The sequence below is a fragment of the Scophthalmus maximus genome, chromosome 5 (genome assembly GCF_022379125.1).
Source record: "Scophthalmus maximus strain ysfricsl-2021 chromosome 5, ASM2237912v1, whole genome shotgun sequence".
Taxonomy (NCBI): domain Eukaryota; kingdom Metazoa; phylum Chordata; class Actinopteri; order Pleuronectiformes; family Scophthalmidae; genus Scophthalmus; species Scophthalmus maximus.
The window spans coordinates 13,926,338-13,949,385 of NC_061519.1; the positions used below are offsets into that span (position 1 = coordinate 13,926,338).

The following is a 23,048-nucleotide window of genomic DNA, read 5'->3' on the forward strand; positions in this document are numbered from 1 at the left end:
ATCATCATGTAAAAGGGGCTTTTGTAACTTTCCAAAGTAAAATGTAAATAACATCAGAGACGTCATGTAAATTTCTTCCTTCAACACAAATTGGATTCCCTCAACAATTTTGGAAAATGTAGGAAATCAGTTATTTAAGTAGCTCTGTACAATAATTTATATTTATATATTGATATTTTCCTTTCAAGACAATGTATTAACATGATGTCTGTCATTCTTTCAGTGTGGAGGGTGACGCCAAGCACTGTGTAATCTACAAGACGGCCACGGGTTATGGATTCGCAGAGCCCTACAATCTATACTCGTCCCTAAAAGACCTGGTGCTCCACTACAAAAACGTCTCCTTGGTCCAACACAATGACCAGCTGAATGTAAATCTAGCCTACCCAGCCCTGGCCTGCTCTCAGAACCAGAACCAGCATCCCAGATGAATATGGGAAACAAAAGATTCACTCAGATGCATTGAGGGAGGAGAATGAAGGTCTGAACAATGCTTGTCCGTGCGGTTAAAGCTGTGGGTAACATCGACTCATCGGCCACCATTTTAAATTCATACTTTTCTGGCTGGAGGCTGGTGCTAATTTTCCCACACTGACCCTAAGTCCAGCACTGAGCACTCCTCGCTAACAGCATGGCTTCAAATATAAGCACACTGCTAGCAGCAACTAAGCACTGTACAGTTAGCCTGGCTGACGCAGCGAGTTTTACCTTGAGTAGAATCATCGAATTAGCCAGCCATGACTGTACAGTGTCGGTTATGTTATTTTGGAGCGGGTTTTGATACAGTGGAAAAGCAGGACTAACTGTGTTAAAGGAAGACAAAAGAACCACACAAGAATATTGTTTTCAAGAGCGTGAAGAGAAAGGAGAGATCAGTTTGGATGGGATGATGGAAAATTTTACAGGAGGCACTTTTCTTTTTTTGTTGTTGCCTTGAACACATGATGAGTGTCCACAGACAAAGGCCTGATCTGTCATCCCCAGACTGCCTGCAAACTCTCCCTAGACAAAAGCCTGAGCTGTCATCCACTAAAAAGACTGGCTTGGCTGAACCAGGCTGCTGACATCACACCTAAAGGCGGTCGTGGACCAGGGGGGTGTAGTCACTGGAGCCTTGGGGGGGGGGGGGGGGGGGTTGAAAAGATTGATTCAATTTTAAAGCTTGCTTAAGTGCCATAGTAATAGCTTTGAATGACCACAAGCCTGTGTCACGAGAACCAGGGGGCACGTCGAGGTCGAAAAAAAGAAGGAAGGAGGAAAAGGACGTCTGTCGACAATGACAAAGCTACAGCTTTAAAAGACAAAAGAAAATAATACACACACATATAGGTATATTTTTTATGAAATTATCTTTATTTCCAACTGCTTTGGCTTGTTGCTCAGCAGGACCTCCTCCTCCTGAATTGAGGAGGTACAACATACAGTAAATACTGTATTTCTTTTGATAGACACGCATGCTAAATATTTGGTATATTGTGAATATAGAAATACGTTTTAATCACAATACACTAGATGAAAAGATACATTGATAGATGCAGGTCCACATAATTCAGGTTCCTGTCTCGATGGACGTTGTGGAGAAACTCCTGCATTAAACGTGTCTTTGTTCCAAACTTCTTCCTTCTTTTTTCATCCTGTTTGATACTGTAGCACCTGTAGCCATTGACTTAAGGCATAACTGTTAGTGCTCCTCTTGGTGTCTCGTCTCTATATGCTAAAGACACTCACAGAGCATCGATCTTTGTGATTATTGTATCTTCGGTACTGTATTTGCTTCGTCTCTAGTTAGATTAGACTGATTTAGTGGTACAACGTCCTCGCAGATGTTCATTTGTTTTTGTTTTTAAAGCAGATTTTACTCAAGGTACTTCTTCCCCATTTGTGCTTGACTGTTCATTTCACCACAAGCTTGACTCAGAGCTGTAGAACATAGATGTACAAAAAAATAAGAAAGAAAAGCAGTAATATAACTAATGTACAGTATATTTCAGACACACTCGCAGCCAGTATATGTTACTATCTACAGATTAACCGCGGTGTTTCTTTTTTATGTTTTCAGAATATTTGCTATTGCTCTTAGATTCTGTTTAAGGATGCACAGTATCCAGCTAATGTGAGCCAAATGAAGGATGTTTTCATGTAGCAAGAAAGAGAAAAAAAAAAAGAACCAGTCCTTTTGCCATTTGGCGTGGCCTCTGTGGTCGAAGAGATTATCTAGCACGGGATGCATGGAGTAGTCCTTCGTTTGGGTTGTGTTTTGTTTTTTGTTTTTACTCGGTGGATGATAGTTTTTGTAGAGTATACACAGTACAATGTGTGGTGAATGTAGTAGTACTATGATACTGTAGTGCTATGCACACCATAGTCGTATGTTTGATAGTGAGTTTTAGATTTACAAAGCTCAGATCAGTTCCCTCCGGTTGTTCTCCTGTTTCCCTCATGTTCATTTGGCTGGAGGTGACGATTGTACCGGCTCCGTTCAAAGCACAAGTCATTTGTGTTAAAAGGCAAGAATCTCCAGTTGTTATCGTGTGGTCGATGAAAAGAGGCGTCACACGATGTCACTCGTGACATTGATTTATTCAGTGGATTTCTTGATATGAATGAATATAAATAGTTTGTCGAATTTACTTCACATCGTAGACTTTCGTTGCCAAAAAGAACAGTATTTTTGTAGAAAGGTTTAGAAAGTCATTTGGCGTCAGAAAGTTTTCGGGGAAAAAACGCACTGCTTTTAAAAATGACACATTTAAAAGTTACATGGATTTTATCTTTATTCTTGTTGAGGAAAGATGGAAATTGATGTTTTGTTCCTACGGGAGATATTCACCCACCCTTCTTGTCTGGAAATTCGATCGTTGGGTGATTCTAAACACTGTACAGTACTGTACAGTGTGTTTCATCTGATTTCAGGTAGCAGGAGATTCCAGACCAATCTCATCAAGTCAAACTTAAACCTGAGAAGGTTCCACCAAGACATCGTTTTCGATTTCAGTCAGGACGAATCAGTTGTACTGTACTTTGCACAAGTAGAAAATCCCAATAATTTGACTCTGATGCTTCTGGTTTGAGGGCTATAAAACGTGAGACAGATTAGAGAGATTAGAAGTGCCTTTAGTCGTCGCGAGGCGCTCGTGTTTTTTCCTCCTTGCTGTCACTGGAGCGTTGCTCCACAAGATGGTGCCATCATCACCACACATGCTGTGCCCCACGGTTCTCACATTTGCCGTTTGTCTAAAACTCGGGCGCATCTGGCAAATGAGCCTAGTTGTGTGTGTGTGTGTGTGTGTGTGTGTGTCTCTGTGTGTGTCTGTGTGTGTCTGTTTGAGTGTGTTATAGATAAGAGAGTGACAGATTTTAGTTGTGTCTCTTTGTTGTTACATCTATAATTGTTACATATTCGTTCTTTCTATGGTGGAGGCTCCACAGCAGCTTGGTGCTTGCTCGCTCTCGTCTTGCACCCAAGCTAGCTCTCTTTGGTGTTTTTTTTTGTCGTTTTGTTTTTGTCGTCTGGTATATTTTTTTTGAATAAAACTCAGATAAGGTAGAAATGTGAACCGTACATATCCGTGTCCCAGCCCAGTTGTTTGAAGCTCATTTGATAAGCTCTCCAAGTTAATGCATGCAGCATTTTCTCAGTGTTTAGTATCAGGAGTCAGTTCCACTGCTGACAGCTGACACATCCATTATCCAGTTTGTTGGACCAACACTTTTGCGACTGCACTTTTTTTTTCTTTCTGTTCCACACACTCAGAGTCGTGTGTCAACAACCATAAAGTCACAGACAGTGGCGAAGCTCAGTTGTATTGGTGTTTTCAGTTGATAGTTCTAAGGTCTTTCCACACAGTATATCAGGAGTGAGTGACATTTTTTTCCTTTTACAATATCAGATTATACAGTGTACAATATATGCTTTTTGTTTTTTTGCAGTCATCAGCTGTCATGTAATTCTGATGTTTTTGACTGATTGTTTCACTATATGGACTGTATAAACATTTATGCAATTTCGTGTCTGCTTAGCAAAATTGTCCAACTTAACAAGACAAATAATGGTTGGTTTATCCAAAAAGTGGCGTATACACTACAGATAGTTTGAGTTTCCTCAGGTTTTGTCATATTAATATTTTCGAACTTCTTTCACCAGAAGAAATCCTCTGAAGAAAAATTGTCTGTGGATTGTCCAGAGGAACCAAAACACTGTTAAAACATTGACCACTTGAAATTTGATTTTAAAAAACCAACACAAAAAAAGTTTTTTTTCCCCTCCATCGTACTGTACTGTAGGTTGCAACAGAGATTGAATATCTGAAAACCTCAGAACATGGAAGTGAAACAAAACGCACGGGAACATACCATTAGGAAAAAGTTTTAAAGGGCGACTTGGGGTAAATCAGCCATTTAAAACTGTGTGTAGGAACATCCTGCCAAAGGTACTGTCAGCAGATCGACTTGTTTAAGAGAAGTCCACGAACCCGGTGGTTCGGCCTCCGTTCGAGCAATTTGCTCATTTTCTTTTGGTTATTTACGAGAAGAGAAGAGCTGAACAGTTTACTACATCCCTTGTTAAGATGAACATTTTTGCAGAGAATTTTTAAAAACCCTTTTATCTGCCGTACACGCCATGTTGGAGAGCTGGAAGCAATGCAACTTCGGCAGCGATGAAACTTGGTGGTGCAGTGTAACGGGCACAAAAACAGGCGGAAGACTTTATTGTGATTTGACTCGGAGGTGACTTTCGTTAAACGTGTCTCTGAAACTCGAAGCTGTCGCCCTACTAAACGCCTATATATGCATTTGTGTCCGAGCTGCGTAGAAAACACTTTTTCTATATAACGCGATCGTTCGAGTAAACTAAATATTTTTTCATCCGCTTTGGTACACTGTAAATTAAATATTTCTCGAGACGGCCTCGGTACACAAAGCACATCTTTTCGCCGACTACAAGGAACACGTATACTCGGTGACTATTGAGGTTCGAAGGAAGAAACACACTAGAGAATAAATATTTTGAGATATATTCTTAGATATCTATATTTTTGGATTATGTAACTGTTTCGGAGCGTGCTTGAAGCGAGCGAATCGGAGAGAGGCTTCGGTGTGAACGCGATCTTTAGACTTGCTCCACGGGTGCTTTGTATTCGAGCAGTTATTGAAAAGGCAAGCATTTTTACTAATCCGCAGCAGTGAGCTTCATCGTGATCAGCAACAAGCTTTGTGGTCCCAGTTGATCCACATACATGTAATCTATTAAGCATGAATATCAGGTGCATTCAGGAGGATGGAGCAAGCTCATGTACATGTGTTAATATTTACAGAGCTACGTCTATATGTTAAATGCAGTCTTGGCTGCTTTGCATTTATTAAATCTCGGAGAAGAGATCTTGTTTTTTGTTTTTTGTTTTTTTCTTGAACGTGAGAATCTGTTAATGTCATATTGAAGACTCTGGTCTTTGTGAGCAGAGGCAGTGTTAAAAGTTGCACCACAAAAGATGCACTTCGCATGCGGCCGCAGAGATCCACCGCAGATCGGACGCTGATGCTGTAAAACTGTACGAGTTACCACTGTATCTTCCTTCGGTTGATCTCTGTGGTCGCTGAAGTGGAGGTAAAAAAAGAAAAGAAAGAAATCTGACGAGAGAACACGGTACATGATTCGGTTCACGGTCACTCCTTTGTGCAGGTCTTTGTACATGGAACAATGATGGCATTAGAAAGTGTGTTCTTTGATGGTGCCTGAGTATAAATATTTTTTATTTGGCTTTTTAAAAAAGCAAATAGATTTGCCTGTCCAGGTGTTTGTTTGTTCGTTTGTTTGTTCATATCTGTTAATGATAACCTTACAGAGCCTATAAAGAAAAAATAAGCTAGCTTGAATATTTTTCCTCCATGCAGAAAAAAAAATACAAATGTTTACAGTATGTAATTAACCAAATGGTAAATATGCGTTTGAGAATCAATCTGTCCGTCCCTCAAAGTGGCTGTGACAGATTGATTTATATTTCTTTATTTCCTCTGTCATTTTAAACTTGAAAATGTTACGAGTGCTTGTTCTGTTTTCCCTGTTTCCTCTTCCTTTTTCTTTTTTCACTTGTGAGAACAGTGCTCCCTCCATTTCAAAATAATAACTCAACACGGTAGTTCCAACGAGATTCATTTGTCCACAATCCGTTATGCTTTCATCAGTCTCTGTCATCCTCCGCCTGCCGACTACTTCACCGTACACTGAGCCTTGTACGTGCAGAACTTGCAGCTTCTGCAGTTTGTAATATGTGGAGTGTGGTAGACGTGGCTCTCCCTGGTAAGGAAGGATTTACAACATAAAAAAAAAAACCACTACATGGTCAACGACGTGCTTGTGGACAAATCTTAGCACGTAAAAAAGTTTGGAAAATTCAGGAATTAATTTCAAGAGGCATCCTGTTCTCGATTTTGCACTACACACCAAATGATACTCTAATGCAAAGGCAAATCCATTGCTCTATCGGTTGTCCGGTTGAGTTGTTCGACAAAAAAGAAGCCATCCAACATGGTCTCAGCTTGTGATTTTCATTTAGAATTGGATGAAATTGATGACACAATCCCCTTTCTCCGCCGCGGTCGAGATGGTGAAAGTTTTGCGGTTTGTTTGGCTAAATGTGATGTTGATGTTTTTATGTTGCACAGTAGTTCATGTTCATGTGAGCTGACTCCTGTGTTACACAGCAGCAACAACTAAAAACACGTATCCACATTTTTTTTTTAAACTCATCACAAACAGCCACTGCTGTGTATTGTTTCAGATACACGCTTCTTAGTTAATCGTGGTCTCTTTCTTTGGAAAAACATGTGAGTGGAAAAGCAAAGGGGGTCGGGCCAATCAAGTTACTCAACACACCAAAGTGCAATTGAACTCGGAGGGAGCACTGTTGTTTCAGCCAGTAGGGGCCTGCTAGTTGTTGTGTGCCCGATCCCTATGCACGAAAAGATGGTTATTCTTCCCCTCTTCTCTTGTGATATCCTCCCTCCGTTGGTCTGTCTTAATTCAGATGCGACATTTTCTTTCTTTCTGTCTCTCTCTCTCTCTCTCTCTCTCTCGTACAGCTTGCTTCAGAGATGTTTGTCCTCAGACAGGTACTCTTTCATCTGTGCTGTTCTTTCTTAATGCTGATGCAATGATTTTAAAAGACAATAAAAGACATAAAATGGTGCGTGGCCTTGTTTTTTCCTGCTTCGTAAATTGGGTTAATCATCGCGTTGTCACACATTCTCAGAAATTCGTGTCCCAGTTTCACTCAAGCACGATGACGTTCCTCGTCTTTCGTACGGAGCCCCAGAGTGGTCACAGACTGAAAAAGTATTTATCGAGTCCATGTTGTAATGCAATATTATAACTCCTACTGTAAAACAACAAAAAAAGAGCCATTGACCTTTAGCCATTTCCTTTCCAAAGTCACCATTAAATCTGCCTCAGTATTTGCACTTTGCATTAAATCTGGTAGTAGGTAAGACAAGATTTTGGGCTATATACCATATAGACTATAACACTATATATATACAGTCCATTAAATTGAAGGGAAATCTGGGGCAAATGCAATAAAAGGGGCAAAAAGTGAAGGTTCATAAATCTTACAAACCCCTCTGAGAACAAAGACGTGTCACAAGATCCAAAAGGAAGTTTTGTTCTACACTTTATTGATTCTGTCTTTGCCCGCCTCTAGTTTTGTTTGTATTGTGCACATGTGCAAACACATTGATAATCAAAGAAAATGTGTAGCAATGCATAGACAAAGGAAGTGAAGGTGAGGACCGCTAGCAAGCAAACATGAATATGAGTAAGGGGGATTATGTTGAACACGTCTCCTGGGCCTCGAGGACACACACACAAGACTTCTCTCGCTTAACTTCATCTGTAAACACAGTTTACAGGACGCAGAGTGAGTCACTCAGACTCTTGCTGTGTCCTGTCTGCTTTGTTCTCTCTCGGAGTGAAGCGGAGATGGATCATGTGAGAGTCACCAGGTAGAAACATTTCATTGTGGTCCAGGGTTGGGCTGTTTTGTTGCATTGACTGTTCTTAAGGCCGCACTTGAGGAACATCCATGGACTGGGGAACTGAGCCGATGCCCCTTAAGATGCCCCTTATAGTCTTACCAGGAAGCCTGTCCTACAAAACATGCGGAGAGAACAGATCATAAGACTGCAGTTCCTCCTGGTTACTGTATTTTTTCCCTTTTTTTTCATTCCTTGTTATCTGTGCAAGAGCAGTGAATCACCTATTAAGAGTGCTGTGCTGAATGTTGTCTCATCATATTAATTATCGCCCTCTGTACTTTATATAGCTATCTATATCCACCACAACTATGCAACTTTTGTCTTCATGTGCAATACATTAGAGCTGCTACAGTTAATCGATTAGTAAACGTCTACTAAATGATAGGCAACTATTTTGATAATCGATTAAGTATTTTTTTATGAAAAAAAGGTCAAAATTTTATGATTTCAGCTTAAATGTGAATATTTTCTGGTGTCTTTGCTCCTCTATGACAGAAAACTAAATATATTTGGTGTGTGGACAAAACAAAACGTCATCTTGGGGCTTTTGGGAAACACGATCTGCATTTTGAACAATTTCATGACATTTTATGGACGAAACAACCAATCGATTAAGCGAGAAAATCAATCGACAGATTAATCGATAATGAAAATATCGTTAGTTGCAGCCCTACAATACACACATATACAGTATATATATATAATGGATATGCATATTTATTTTCTAGTTATTTTCTTTTTACTTCCAAACCACTGCACATTTAGCCTTCTTTCACAAGACACCTTGTTAAAATACCTTTTTAAAATATGGATTTCTATTTTTTAATATTAGTGTAAAGCTAATACTTGCAAACTAAATGAACTTCGGGTTCAGGGTATGGGAACTTGCCAAAGCGCGCCCACACAAATGTTCACAAATTTCTGTGGAAATCACATTTCTACAAAAACACATCAAGAGTCGAGGTCTCTCTTCTGGATACAAGTGACGCGGCCCCGGTCACGTGACCGCGAGCCAATCGGAAACCCCGACACCCTCCACGAGGAAGCGTCGGAGCTCTATTTAAAGTAGTTCGGCGCAATTAGTCCTCGAGTCGGTGTTCACTTCTTCTTCTTCTTCTTCTTCTGCTGCTGGTCGCTAAATCGTTTTACGAGTCGTCAAACCAGAGTCCCGGGCCGCAGCTGAACATGAAGCTCCCCGCGCTGCTGCTCCTGACCGTGTGGCTGAACTGTCCCGCTGCTCTCTCCTCGTCCTGCTCCCGCGCCCCGGCGGACTGGTGCTCGTCGCTGGACTCGGCTGTCCGCTGCGGGGTGAGTGAATGTGAACACGCAACACTGGCGTCCCTTAACGCAACATAAAAGTTCCGGTCGACCGTGCAACCACCGTTTTCAAAATCACTGCGCGGCATTAAAGCGCAGGAAAACAGGGCTGAACGGCTGGTTCATACTTCATGACACGACTTCTCTCTGAGACTGCTGCTGCTGTTCTTTTTATATTATATGATACCTCATCACCTGAAGGGATTTTCCCCAGGCCTTCATATTAACACATGCATATTTCTGTAGGAGGTAGATGACTTGTTATTACACAACACAGTGTGACTTGCACTATGTCAACCTTGTCTTTGTACTTGTGTTCGTGATATGTTCATTCAAATAAAGTTTATTCAAATAAAAAACCCTTCTCTCTGAGTGCCTTGTCGCGGGTGAGACTTTGTTCTCGTGGCATGTAGCGTCATGTCATTTAAACATGTTAGTTTCATAGAAAGCCGACACCCACAGTGATGAGTAGACATCAGCCAGTTTGACTCAGTGAGGATACAGGAAGCCTTTCTGATTCAGTTGGAAAACACTGGCACAGCTGTGCAACTATTAGTTGAAAGAGGAAGTAAAAGCATTGAACGTGCCTGTTGTTGAGTCAGTGACACACTTGACAGACTCGGTAACCTCCCTCCCTTCCTCCTCACTCCAGTAACACAGAGCCTGAAACATCTGGTTCATTTGCTTTTTATATTTTGAGCAGCTGGTGGTTTTATTGTGGCACTAATTGACTGTAACTAGCTGATATGTAAAATAATATGAAAAATGGTACCACACTGACTCTGAGCTCTCTTACAGTAGCAGAGGGTTCAAATGGGAAACGGAACCTAACCCAAACCCAAACCTTCACAACAAAATGCATAAACCTAATTCTAACCCTCAAAAACCAGTGTTGACCCTCAAACAGCACTGAAGTCCTCACGTAGAGATGGTTTTTAACCAAAATTGTCCCTCACAACTTTAGAAAGAGCGCAGACACAAAGAAACGGGGAGCATGATCTTACTCAAGTTGATCCCTCTCCATTCTCGCCCCCCTGTGCAGGTTCTGAAGCACTGCCTCGAGTCTAACCTCACCAGGCCCCATCAGACGGCAGATCCAGTCCAGGTGGGGCTGTACTACGAGAGTCTGTGTCCCGGCTGCAGACTTTTCCTGACGGGGGCTGTCTTCCCCACCTGGCTCCTGCTGAGTGACATCATGTCTGTGACCTTGGTGCCCTACGGAAATGCTGGGGTAAGCAGTGAGCCAAGGAGCGTTGGTGGGGGTCGCGGTTCCTCGAGTAATTATGGAGTGGGCAATGATGTCATAAAAAAGAAGAAGATATGTGATGTTTGTTTTACTGAAAAGTAGAGGCAAAATCTATTCAAGAAAAAGTGTGTTTATAAAACCTTTTGTGATCGCAAATAGGGATTTCCCTTAGACTGCTGGTGAGAAAGGTATAAACATGTGAATCTAGGTCAATAAATTATGTTTGTATGGTTGTTTGTTTCCCACTAACTTTTGAAATTGCATAATTTTACCCCCACCCCCGGACTCCAGGAGAAGCCTGATGGACAGAAGTATATTTTTGAGTGCCAGCATGGAGAACAGGAATGTCTGGGCAACATGATCGAGGTGACAATGTTACATCCTCAACGCACCGAGAGAAAACTGCTGAATGATACTGTACAAATTATTGGAACCATGTTATCTGCCTCAGTTTGATAAGGAACTACTATTACTGGAATTACCAAAATCTGGGTGTGTTGAAAGGATTTTAATTGGTCACAGATTCACTATGTCAATATGTACATTTTACATATTTAAAAAAAAAAATCTAGTTCTATATATTCTAGTCGGTGTTGTTCATCAGTAATGTGAACAGTGACTTGATTGTTATTCATGTGTTTCCTGCCCTACTCATTTCAGACTTGTTTAATAAACAAGACCAATTATGCTTTCCCGATCATCTTCTGTATGGAATCTTCCAGTGATGTCATCAAGTCAGCTAAAAGCGTAAGTGTGTGTGTGTATGTGTGTGTATGTGTGTGTGTGTGTGTGTGTGTGTGTGGGTGTGGGGGGGGGGGCCTTCTCTGCACCATGTTTTCAGTCACTTTCACTTCCCCAACATGTTATTCATTTGCCTCCGTTGTTATTTGTAGTGTGTGGAAATCTACGACCCCGAGTTGAGCTGGGACAACGTCATGAGCTGTGTGAATGGGAATCTGGGAAACCAGCTTATGCATCTGAATGCCATGAAGACCAAAGCCCTGAACCCTCCACACAAATATGTGCCCTGGGTGACCATTAATGGGGTAAGGTTCCTGTGCTATACTGCAGAAATAACCATGTCTAGGAAAAAGCTAGAAACCATCTGCTGACCTGAAGAGACGCCGTGATCCTAACTTGAAGGTAGTCTCTCTAGTTTAGAGTAATGAACATCTCCATTTTCCCATCCTGCCTTGTCGCGAAGCCCCTCTCTCCGCAGCGCCCCCATTCTGCCACTGCTGCTCGCTTTGTAAACAAGTAACAGTACATTTACACTGATGATATGACGCCGCGCTCACTTGGACTTTTGATCTGCCCCAAAGCTCCGAGAGCTGTGACCAATGTGCGTGAAGCCACGGATTGATGTGACTCAAAGCTCTGTACAACGGATGCCACTGTGTATCTGCCGAGCAACCTGAGGCCAGATGCACAATAGTGACTTGAAACTGAAGTTCCCTCCAAAGCAACTCCATAAGAAAAGAGGAAGGACAAAAATAAAACCTGTCTGTACATTAAGCATCAGGCACCAGAAAAAAAACAACTAATCACTGTGTGGGGAAGTAAATATTTATGTCCAATTTTAAATGTCAAATAAAGCTTGAGCAGAAGAAGACATTTTTACAGTATATACATTTCTGACCAAAACAGGATATTTTATAGTCCTGAATGTACAATGCGTGATTTGTGCAGGTTCAAATAACATTGCAAATCCTTATAATGTAATTCACTTAACTGGAGAACAAAGAATTTTTTTTTTTACAAGTTTGAATTTTGTCATTTTGTCACACACTTGTATTTTACTTTGATTCCTACATTTGCTTACGAGTCTGTGTGAAATATATTAGACTGTTAGAAAACCACAAGAAGCATTCTTGGCAGCAAAGGGCTGCTCCTTCAGTGGACACAGACACATGTAGTGAAGTTGATGATTGTGAGAGCTTTAACAGAAATATGACATGCTGCTGCCAAACTCTCCTGTGACAAAGACATTGCAGCTCTGTTAGTTATTCCAAACTGATTTTGATTAATTTACAGGAGCACACTGAAGATCTTCAGGATAAAGCCATGTCTTCTCTCTTCGAGCTGGTGTGCAACTTGTACAAGGTACAGTTTGTCACTCAAATCTAATTCATTGACCCCTCTGCATTTCTGCTTTTTAATACAGTTCCTGTGTGTATTATAAGCAGTGGCAGTTAGCTTTGATTTTTATCTTTGACGTCTAACAACCTTGTATTTATTTTCAGGGCCCCAAGCCACCGGCCTGTGGCGAAGGCCAGAGACATTACAAGAGCTACTGCCACAAGGGGTGAAGGAGCGGCACTGCACTTCCCCTCTTATCCTCGCTCTCTTCCAGGTGTGGCCATTAAATAAGCGACACTGGGGAATGTCATCAATGATTGATGTCATCATCTATATTTTTTAATCTGTGATTTTTACAATGTTTTCATAAAGGGAAGAATTGATCGCCTCACTTTATTCTTTTGACAGAATATAAATACTTGAAGTAAAATTACTTTCTACAAATGGTGTCATTAATGAAATGTTATCTTCTGAAACCATGAAACCACAAATTCTTTTTGTAGAATTTTGCCTCTGTGGTTGAAAAGTTCCTTAGGAAGATTCCTCAATGAACGAAAGTGGCAGCCATGACGAGACCTGGTTAAAGGCAAAGAAAAGGTGCTTCAGTGCTTCCCTTCTCATTTCTTTTAGCATAAGTTAGACCGGACTGTCCTTCACGATGGGAAAGGAGTTCATGCTATCCCACAATTCCTTGTGGCAGCAACATTAAAGCAGCCCAAAATCAACAAAAACCTCCACCGCATTTCACATAGTCTAGTGTAAACTCAAGAGGGGTTGAAACTGAAACTCTTATGAATTCTCCTTCACAACTTTTCTTGACCTCCTTTTCCATGAAGAACATAGAGAAGTGCTCAGCATCACTGGACTGTTCAATCTCTGCCAGTGAATGTGAGCTGACGCTGGCGCTGCCATAGATGTCCTTTACAAAGTCAGTGTTCTTGCTGTCCTTCAGGTGGGGCCCTATCTCACAGTTTCGTCTTCGGTCCACTGTAACGAGGTAATAAAACATAAACAAACAGCGAGTTACATGTACGTGGAGATTAGAGACTGATCTGTTACCCGTGTCATAGCACAGTCTTAAAATGGTCATTTTAACTTTATTCACCAGCTTCCTTATCTCTGAACCTAGCAAAGTCTTTGGCAAGGTTCAACACTATTGATTCACATTCAAATATGTTGTTGTTGTTATAAGTATAGTTCATTGCATATCATACACCTCATACACCACACCACATTCTAATGAGCAGACCAGACATAATTACTAAAGGCGCAGTAAAACATTTGAGTGATTCACGAGTCACAGCTATTTATTTATTTATAATTAAAAAAAAACAGGCTCATGTGCAACACATGGGACGGGGTCATTGAAGTTCCCTACATCTCCTGAGAATCATAGTGAATGTTTAACACACACACATCATATTAGGAGAATAACGGCCCGTCATGCAGGCAGCTCCACCTCAGTCTCACCACCAGCTAAAATCAGCAGGCTCCATATACATTCTCATTAATACTCAACAAACCTTTACAATAAATATTCATTGCATTAAGGTCCAGTAAGCTTACAGTTAAGAAAAGGCCCCAGTTGAAGCCTAAGAAGCTGTTGATCCCTGAACTAATGACGGCTGAGGCTTTCTGAAGAGGCGCGGAAATGGTTTCCTCACTGAGTGACAGACCAAGGAGGTATTGTTGCCACAGACGACTTCATATCTGATGTGAAATGATGTCCCTGGGTCCTCTTTGGTATTTCCTTCCCAGTCGTCTGACATGTTTTCAGAACTCAAACGAAATGAATAGGCATTAGCACATACGCTATAAAACCAATGAACAAGATGGGAGGTTTACCAGTGATGAATCTATTTGACATTAAAATTCAATTAGTCTTTAATGTATTGTATATAATGTATGCTCTATGCTTTTTTACCAGACAGTTGTGTTGAAGATTAACAGAGCCTTGTGTGTAACAATAGGCCCCGTCTCATTGCAAGTTCAGATAAATGGTGAACAAATGAGGTTAAGCAGGTATTGAAAGACCAATTTCAATTAACAAACATCATTTTCCAGTAAGAGTTAGTCTTTTTTTTATGACTGAGATTTAATGACAAGGGAGGGTCTGTGTTTCATTATCCTGAGTTCAGTTTGTGAAACTCTGCTCTCTGTGTCCTGGTCACAAATGGTCAACAATTAAAACTGGAGAAAATGAGTTGACAATTGTTCAAGGAAAGGTGGAACTCCCCAGCAGATGGAGAGATACAGTGGGGTCACGGGATGCAGCCGAAAACAAGGAGTGTTATCAGTTCCCCGCCTCAACGATGACGCTGAGAGAGAGATGCCCTCAGAGCTAAATCCCAAACACCACCTCACTGTGAGAAGTGTCTCGTGCCCAAGGTGTTAGTGTGCGGGTCTCAGGACCTGGAATCAGATAAACCTTTTTTTAAAATAATGCCCGAGTGGGCTTTTTGTGGGACTGGTCACATTTTCATCACAATTAAAGCCCTGTTTTACGATTCACCTTTCAATCTCAGCAACCTTTTTTGTTTTCTTCACACTTTCTTCAAGAAGTTCAGCAAAGGCCATGCTTAAGTTTACAGATTTCTGAAACATTTAACTGTTCAAATATGAACTTGAAAGTGAATATGTCTGTGAAGTCCAAGACAAACGCACACTAGCAGTTCTTTATCCCTGATTTCGTGTAGTGACGGTTGCAGATGAGGTATCCCAGCTGCACATTAGGTTTCATGGAATCAGGTGAAGCTTTTGCATTTCATTTAATCGTCACTCAACTGTAAAATGTGACACATTACCAATAAATGTATGTGAGATGCAATTAAAAAAGGCGTTGTGTTTACACTTGATACACTCTAGTCAGTACAATGCACATGGAGAGACAGTCGGGTGGAAGAGACTGAAGTTTGCATTTGATAGGAGTCGATATGTGAATATGAAACGATGAATGAGTGAAAAGGTTTGCTCACCCAGCTCTTTCGCGACAGATGGTCTGTCACATACTGTCCGTGGAACTTCTAAGTTCCACATCTCTTCATATCATCACAGCCTTTAATTCTCTTCAGAAACATCTGATCTAATAATTGAGTCAAATTGACCACCTGACCTCACGTCTCACGTCCGTCTTATCCTGCTCTTTGTGTCTTCTGCCCTCCAGAGACGCTGGGACCATTCGGAGCAGGCCTCCTTCACCGAGTCTGTGCAGGACCCCGATGTCAGATGTACCATGAAGAGCCTCTTTCCAGGCCCTCTGCAGCCGCTCAGGCTGTCCTGCAGACCAGAGGACACTCCCCAGTCCAGCCCCTTGGCCCGCAGCAGAAAACCCTCCAGGAGCCTGGGGACTCTTCACTGGCTGCATCTCCAGAGCCTTGTGAGTCAATTATGCTATTTGATGTCAGTGTCCCGCTGCAGATACAATCAATCTTTTTGGTGAAGCACCTGTTTGCAAGGTTTATCATTCTCACTAAAACTTCGAAATAACTAAGTGCACACCATTTAATCTACCGAGCCTCTGTTTCAACTTCACAAAGTATGGGTATAGCTTTACGATCAATTAAAATAAAACAAAAAGATCTAGTGTTTTTCAATAGCAACGCAAGGTTGTTCACATTATTAATACTTTTAAACTCAAGGTTTTTATGCATCATTTTTTTGTTAAAATCATCATCTCTTAAGAATCATGGTTTACTTTTTCACTCATCCCTAAACCTGTGTGATCGATGTGTTTTCCCTAGTTCCCCAACAGCTGGGCCCATTTATTTACTGTATGATCAGTCAATACCCAACTCCAGCATGTTGTGATCTTGTGAGTCAGCACAGATTTAAGATAACCTTACAGCGCCCTCCTCCAATTCTTTATCCTATAAAACTGTGAGCATTCAGCAGCTGAGATTACCATTGTTTTTGTTGTTGTTGCTTAACTACTTAATTTAGGTTGAAAAAAGTTGAATTTCTTTTGAGCATATGATTCGACAAAGCGCCCTGCTCAAGGCGTTGCTCTCCCCTCTGTCACACTGCTCAACAATTATCACTATAAAAGATCAGACAAACAAGCCTCTTATGATTGTTTCCACAACAACAGTCAAGCTGCTGCTGCTGCTGCAAATACATTTTAAGCACTTGTTGTTTTGACTCTCTGCAGTGTGTGTGTGTGTGTGTGTGTGTTTTTTCCCCACATGTTGAGGGAATGCAAACAGACCTGGTTGAGTACGCAGGTAGATGTAGTGCATGTCAGAGTCGATCAGATACGGTTGAGCTTTGGACAAAGACGCAGTTGTATTATACTGTAGGTGTTTCCCTCTTTTACAGGCGACAAACCTTCATTGTTGGTATTATTAATCTGTTTGATAACTGGAAGCACCACAAGCATTTTAAGTAAGACGGAAGTGGTGCTGGTCTTTTTGGGCATAGCGCTACTTGCCAGTATCAGCCTGTGTGAGTGGAAGTTGTCCTGTAATGAAAAGGGCTAATTAAAATTCAATACCGTTGTCATCGTATAATAACATCGTTCAGGACTTTGACTTCACATTTTTATCCAAGCGAAGACACTGACATGCAGAGTCGTCATATCTAATTTGCCGGGGTCAAACCTCCACAGATGAGGACAGGTTCAGACATCGTGATCACTATGCTGTATTTATTCCATTAATGTTTACATACCCAGCAGGTACAACGCAGCATTATCACAGACGTGACCCCGGTGGTGTTGATGGAGCTAAAAGCCTTTCATTGTGTCCCTTTTCCTGGGAAGAAGGCCATGTGCTTGCCTGTTTACAAGTTGATAGTGCAGTTTTGATGCAGCGCCAGGGAAATTGTTTATGAAGTAGCATTGCTGCACGTGTGAGAGAAATCTGAATTGAAATTGAACTGAATTACTTTATTGAAATGTCACTTAATTTGTGTCATTATACATCTGTGAAAGTTAATATTATACTTGCTCTAAATACTTATAAAATAATCATATGTTGCTCACATACGTTTCTGTCGTTAATATGCCTTGTCAAAAATCAGACACGTTTTTATAGCGTGATGGAAACAAGGTTGAGAGTGAGTCCACTCTGGACTTGGCAGGATAGACAGTGTAACCCCTCATAGTGCTGTGCAATGTAATAATATATTTTGCGTAACAATAGAAAAATGTCTGTTGTTTATTATTATGCCACAAAGCACTGTTTTTCATAATTTGGTTGACGCCGTATGTTTCTCCACACGGCATGGACACAGGCCGGAAATGTGCATGGCAGCAACACAAACAAACATGGAGGATAGCACATGTGACACAGAACGGAGTAACTCTGGCTCAAAAGAAGGGCTCCTTCAGCCACACGGAAGAGATGTGGGTATGACAAGTCTGATGTGGAGAAGAAAACTTTGCAAGTTAAGCCGCAGACCGTTCCCCACAACAGACCGACAAAACAACACAAACCTCTTTTGCCACTTATACAAGATGTAAAGAGAAGTATCGTTATCTGGACATGAAATGACCTGAATGATATTTTGATCGTATCCCACAGCCCCGCCCCCTCTCTTGGAACAGATTCAGTGTTTATGAGTCTTTGGTCAGTATACAGGTGCTTGAACTCCCCGATGAGGTCCGCACCCAGTACGACCCAGACAGGCACTGAAGAATTGACCCCTAGCCCATAAGCCGCCCAGTTCATAGTGGAAGAGACACAGCTGTGCACATGATGAGAGTCGGATAGATGGAAACAGTATGAATTAAGATTATCTGAAGAGGAGATGCTGAAGTGCAGGATATCAGGCAGGGGAAGCCTGGAGAACAGGCTTTTCATTTAGTATTTATTGAATCACACTGGAAGGTTTCATGGAGCAAGATGCTCATGCTGCCGACCCATTAGAACTAGCTCTCGATGAACTTGACCAGCCTCACTCCAATACCTGCAGGAGTGCTGCCACAGACATGTGAACTGTGTTCTGGCCTCCCTGGGCAGCCCTCGCCTCTGCCTCTGTCATCCACATGACTGGAACGACGATGTTCTTCAGAGCAAGGATTTGTTTGGGCCCAGGATCATCATCTGGTGTGTTGAGCTTGAGGAAGGGAGAAGGGCATTTGTACCGCTGGGGATTAGAGCAAGGCCAAATGAATGTGGTTAGGAAACAATGCCGAGAAAAAGAACAGAACATTAAAGAAGTGTTAACTGATTTTTTTTTTCTTGCCACGTGGGGCCAGAAAAATAAACTGTAAGCACCATGTTGACATATTTATGTTGATATTGAAAACATTAGCATTCATTTGGAGTAATGTGATTGTCCACTCAACAAATGCTAAATTCACGCTTCTCATGTTCACGAGATGTTTTTTTTTGCTAATGACAGGATTGATGAGAGAACTGAGAATTAACTAAAACATTAAGGCCATAAAAACCAAAAACAATGAACTGAAAGGTGTAAATTTGGGATGTGATAATTCTCTGTGTGGTCATCACTCAGTTGACCCCTTTCTCATTGCACATATTATTAATACAAAAAAACAAAATAAGTGTGCTAACTTTTATAAACTTTCCGAGGCTTTCCGATAAAAGTCTGTCTAAAGAAGGGACTTCACTGACTCAGCTGACCTGGCCCCCCTTGGCCAGGACGTTCCTGAGCCTCGTTGCGCTGACTGCAGAAACCTGTGGAACAGACAAAGGACTTCTGGCAGAGGATCTCAACGTACGTGCTGGTGCCTACCGTAGTAAAAGGTCAGAGATAAAGCTTGGACAGAGACCATGGAGAGCTTTAAAAGTAATCAGATATGCGTTTTTGACACAGATACATTTCGGCTTTTATTAATTTGTGCATCCAAAAACAAGCTCTCAGCGGGGATACTTTGAGCAACCTGTACGTCGTCGTCCATAACACTGAAGTTGTGTGAACCTGGTGTCATGGAAGTTATCCGCTGTGAAGGATGGACCAAAAGTCCTATCCGGTATTATACACTGATTATTATGGTCGATATAAACTATCTTGATATGCATTCACCATGATCTGTCATGTGACTGGTTCACGTCCAAATTCTGTCTCTTCTACCTGCACAGCGCTGTTGCTCCAGCATACATACAGTACAGTAGCTGTAAGTGTATATCCATGAAAATAATCTTTCTTCCCTGTTCTCTCTACCAGCTGTTGGTCATAGGTTCAGTCCTGTGTCAGATGCTCCAGCTCCCTAGGTTATTTCAGTTACTCCAGACAGCACCAGTGTTTAGCTGTGAGTCCTTAATCACAGGAGGACCTTTTCTCACTATTTAGTGATAAACAAAGCGATTGGGTGGGGCTGAAGAAGATGTTGCCCTTGGTCATGGATAGAGAGCGCCATCGTGACAGCACCCATGCTCTCTATAGCTTTTATCTACCTCTGCTTTTTATAGTCAGAGCCCCATTCATGTGACTCTTCCCGGTAAGCTCGGAGCATGTGAAAGGCAAAGAGGCTGTCTCTCAGGAAATAGGCAACTTCACAACAAATAGCACAAAGGGGAAAAGTCTGAGTATGCAAAGTCAGTAGGAGTGAAAGTAAGGGAGGCGAGCGAGAGGGCCAGGCCAGGCCAGGCCAGGCCAGGCCAGGCAGCGGCTTAATGTTTATACACTGCAGGAACTCAGAGAGGAAGTCTTTATGGAGCACAGTTCAAAGTTGGTGAACAATTTGCTCCGTAAGACCGGGAGTGAAGGAAAAACGGGAAGGCGGAGGATTGGAAAGAGAGAGAGAGAGCGAGAAAGAGAAGGAGGTGATCTGTCATGTTTCTCCTCCCTGTAAATCAGACGTCCATATTTAGCTGGAGAGAGGGAAGGACCAGCACCAATGTAAACAAAGCCGGGGAGAGGGAGGGAGGCAGGGGGAGTACATCAACACTACTGTTTGTGTATATTGCCCAGTCCGACAGTGAGCATGGTCTTGAGGAAGAGACCAGAAAAGGCTGGACTGGGGGTCAAATAAAGATTTACATTTCCTTGACTTTTTGGAGCTGTTCTTTTTGTCTTTTGGGATTTCTGAAGCCGAGAGAGTTTCGCAGTGGACATGAGCAGGTACAGGTTTTTGTTCTAATGGGAGGAAGTGAGGACTGCCGCTAACGTGTGGAAGTGAGGACCTGGATTCGTCTCTAAACCTGACGTCACAAAAACGTCACGTTTAGAGATTATTCGAGAAACCACAGAGGAACAGTTCAGAGAGTTGGAGCAAGTTGACCCAAGACAGAGCAAGCAAAGGAGCCAACCACCAGGCCCCTGACCGTCCTCTGTTCACCATGAATGATCTGCGCTCTGAGGGAGAGCACTCTGAGGTTCAGGACAGGCCACAGGAAAAAAGGAGGACCAGGCTTCCAATCATTCAACTCATGCCCAGGTCCAGAGCAGGCTCACCGGGAGGGTCCCCAAAGAGCTCGCCCAGGGATTCCCCACATGCATCTCCCCGAAATTCCCCGGTGCTCTTCAGGAAGCTGCTCATGAACCGCAGCATCAACCTCCAGAGGCGCCGCTTCACCCTCGCCCACACGCCCAGGTAGAGTCCACAACTCTTAGGTGATGATGACAAAGACGACAGCGCTGCTCCTCTAGATAAACTACGTGCAGCTTAACCACTTTTTCATAATTTAACAGTCCTCACTTGCACCTGCACCTGCACCGGACTGCTCAGGTGAATACTTTAGCATCTAGCAGTGGTAGTGGATGAGCCAGAAATCCACCACAACATACTAACTCAAATTCACCCGAGCACATTTATAGCCATGCTCCCATTTTACGTTTGTGAGAGTATCAAAACCCACTCGAGTTTTGTGTTCACAGTATGTGAAACCATTTGAGTATTATTTTGTTTCCATAGCTGCAACACACCAAGTGTTTGACAGATTTGTATTTTGACGTGATGTTCCTGTATCACTTAAGCCAGTGACTCCTAACTTTTCCACAGTTTTTTCTTTCTCATTCTCTTTAGTTATACATATATAAGATTCTGGTGAATGTTTGTGCTGTTGAAGCAGGCGATGGTTCCTGTCTCATTGTGGCCAATAGTCACTCCACTCTCATGTAACTGCAGATGTTACATGTATTTTTGGCTTGTTTTTGTGCAGACAGCAACCTTTCACACTAGAAGAGCAGTTGCCCTCAAGGTTATGTTATGAAATTGATCCTGACCACAAGATGGTCATGTACTGGACCATTTCTGTTAAACCCACTGTCCTCCACCAGAATAAAATCCTCTGGCTTCGGGGCAATCCAGCCAAATACAATCCCCCCAATGTGAGGATTTTATAGGTGCTCTTTTATCATCTAGAAATGGAATAGGTGATATTTAACATGTTACACAACAGATGCAGGATTGATTCCTATTATTTTTAAGGTCAGACCCACAGCAGATTTAGACTAAAAAGAAATTGATGTTAAAATGTGCTTATGGTTTTAGTGCTTCTTTTCCACCAGGTGTGAGTGTTTTTCCCAAAAGGCTTGTGCACCTTTTGTTGGCAAACACGCAGCTCAGTGACAGTGTTGCTTTTACCGGATCAGCTGTTTGTTGTTCCACCTCTTTGTCAAGCGAGTACTTCTGTCAGCGACAAAATAACCTTTTTTTAATAGCCACACAATAATGACACACGCCTCTACCCCTGTAACTGGTTTTGTTTTGTGCTGAGCTAAGCACGGTTTTCATTTATTCACGTTTTTTTTCCACCGATCCAAGATAACTCTTGTTTGTAAAGAGTACAACTGTCAGCCAGCTGCACTGTGGCACCTGTTGATAGCTTTAGTTTTATGAGCTGTTATTGCATCAGGCTTGTCCCATAACCCCAATGCTAATTAAACATTTACATGGTGAATGGTGTTAAGGCAAGGGTTCGGGTTAGTCGTATGATCTTGACCTTACCGTCTTGAATGGAAGAATAAATAGGGGCTTGTGTGGATGGATATTTAGTCATATACTGTGTGTGGTTCTTTTTGCTTCAAGCACACAATGTATTTCTTTCTTTTTAAATACATCTATAGGGTTCTGTAAATGAAGTGCCTGTTGTGGGAAGTTGTAAAGTCCTGTGAAATCAATTTCTACAGACATGTTTCCTATCTTTTAGTCAGTGTTTAGCCCTCAACATATACACGTCCACATTGAGATACAAGCAACTCTGGGCTGTAACAAGGTGTTTCCAAGTTGCAGAAGTGATATTAGATTACATGCGCCTCTGTGAAATAAAGTTAAAAGCCTGGGAGAAATTCCAGCCAGTGCTGTAAAATCCTACCTTACTTTTATTGGCAAGAGAAGAGTATTAAACATTCCTAAATAAGCCAGGCAGGGCCTACTTGAAAGATTAACAAGTGTTTACAAGCTATAGTAAAAGGGTGGATCATCTTCCTCCAGCCGTTAAATGGGCTTGGATTTGAGATCGGTAGAAAC

The 23,048-nt window shown here is 41.9% G+C and overlaps 3 protein-coding genes across 5 annotated transcripts in view; all 3 read left to right on the forward strand.

Annotated features, from left to right (window-relative positions):
• Window positions 1-7,187, forward strand: part of pik3r2 (phosphoinositide-3-kinase, regulatory subunit 2 (beta)) — a 33,643-nt gene extending 26,456 nt beyond the window's left edge. For both annotated transcript variants that reach the window (XM_035634068.2, XM_035634069.2), the window contains exon 16: window positions 224-7,187. In XM_035634068.2, coding sequence (XP_035489961.2) covers window positions 224-431 — 208 coding nt within the window. In that variant the 3' untranslated portion in view covers window positions 432-7,187. The remainder of the gene's footprint in view (window positions 1-223) is intronic.
• Window positions 7,188-9,089: 1,902 nt separating this feature from the next.
• ifi30 (IFI30 lysosomal thiol reductase) lies at window positions 9,090-13,117 on the forward strand. The gene is made up of 7 exons (XM_035634100.2): window positions 9,090-9,339; window positions 10,391-10,579; window positions 10,886-10,960; window positions 11,255-11,341; window positions 11,488-11,640; window positions 12,629-12,697; window positions 12,838-13,117. Exons 1-7 carry the CDS (start codon window positions 9,217-9,219, stop codon window positions 12,901-12,903), a joined length of 762 nt encoding a protein of 253 aa, XP_035489993.2. The 5' UTR covers window positions 9,090-9,216; the 3' UTR covers window positions 12,904-13,117.
• A 2,691-nt stretch (window positions 13,118-15,808) lies between these two features.
• The window catches only part of pde4ca (phosphodiesterase 4C, cAMP-specific a), a 43,897-nt gene continuing 36,657 nt past the window's right edge, over window positions 15,809-23,048 (forward strand). For both annotated transcript variants that reach the window (XM_035634061.2, XM_035634062.2), the window contains exon 1: window positions 15,809-21,170. In XM_035634061.2, coding sequence (XP_035489954.1) covers window positions 20,917-21,170 — 254 coding nt within the window. In that variant the 5' untranslated portion in view covers window positions 15,809-20,916. The remainder of the gene's footprint in view (window positions 21,171-23,048) is intronic.

Bases quoted from the DNA above. Each gene is read 5' to 3' on its own strand.
- ifi30 (XM_035634100.2), top strand. From the start codon at position 9,217: ATGAAGCTCCCCGCGCTGCTGCTCCTGACCGTGTGGCTGAACTGTCCC. The intron at 10,580-10,885 runs GTAAGCAGTGAG...CCCGGACTCCAG, and splicing joins TGCCCTACGGAAATGCTGGG to GAGAAGCCTGATGGACAGAA. The intron at 11,342-11,487 runs GTAAGTGTGTGT...TGTTATTTGTAG, and splicing joins TCATCAAGTCAGCTAAAAGC to TGTGTGGAAATCTACGACCC.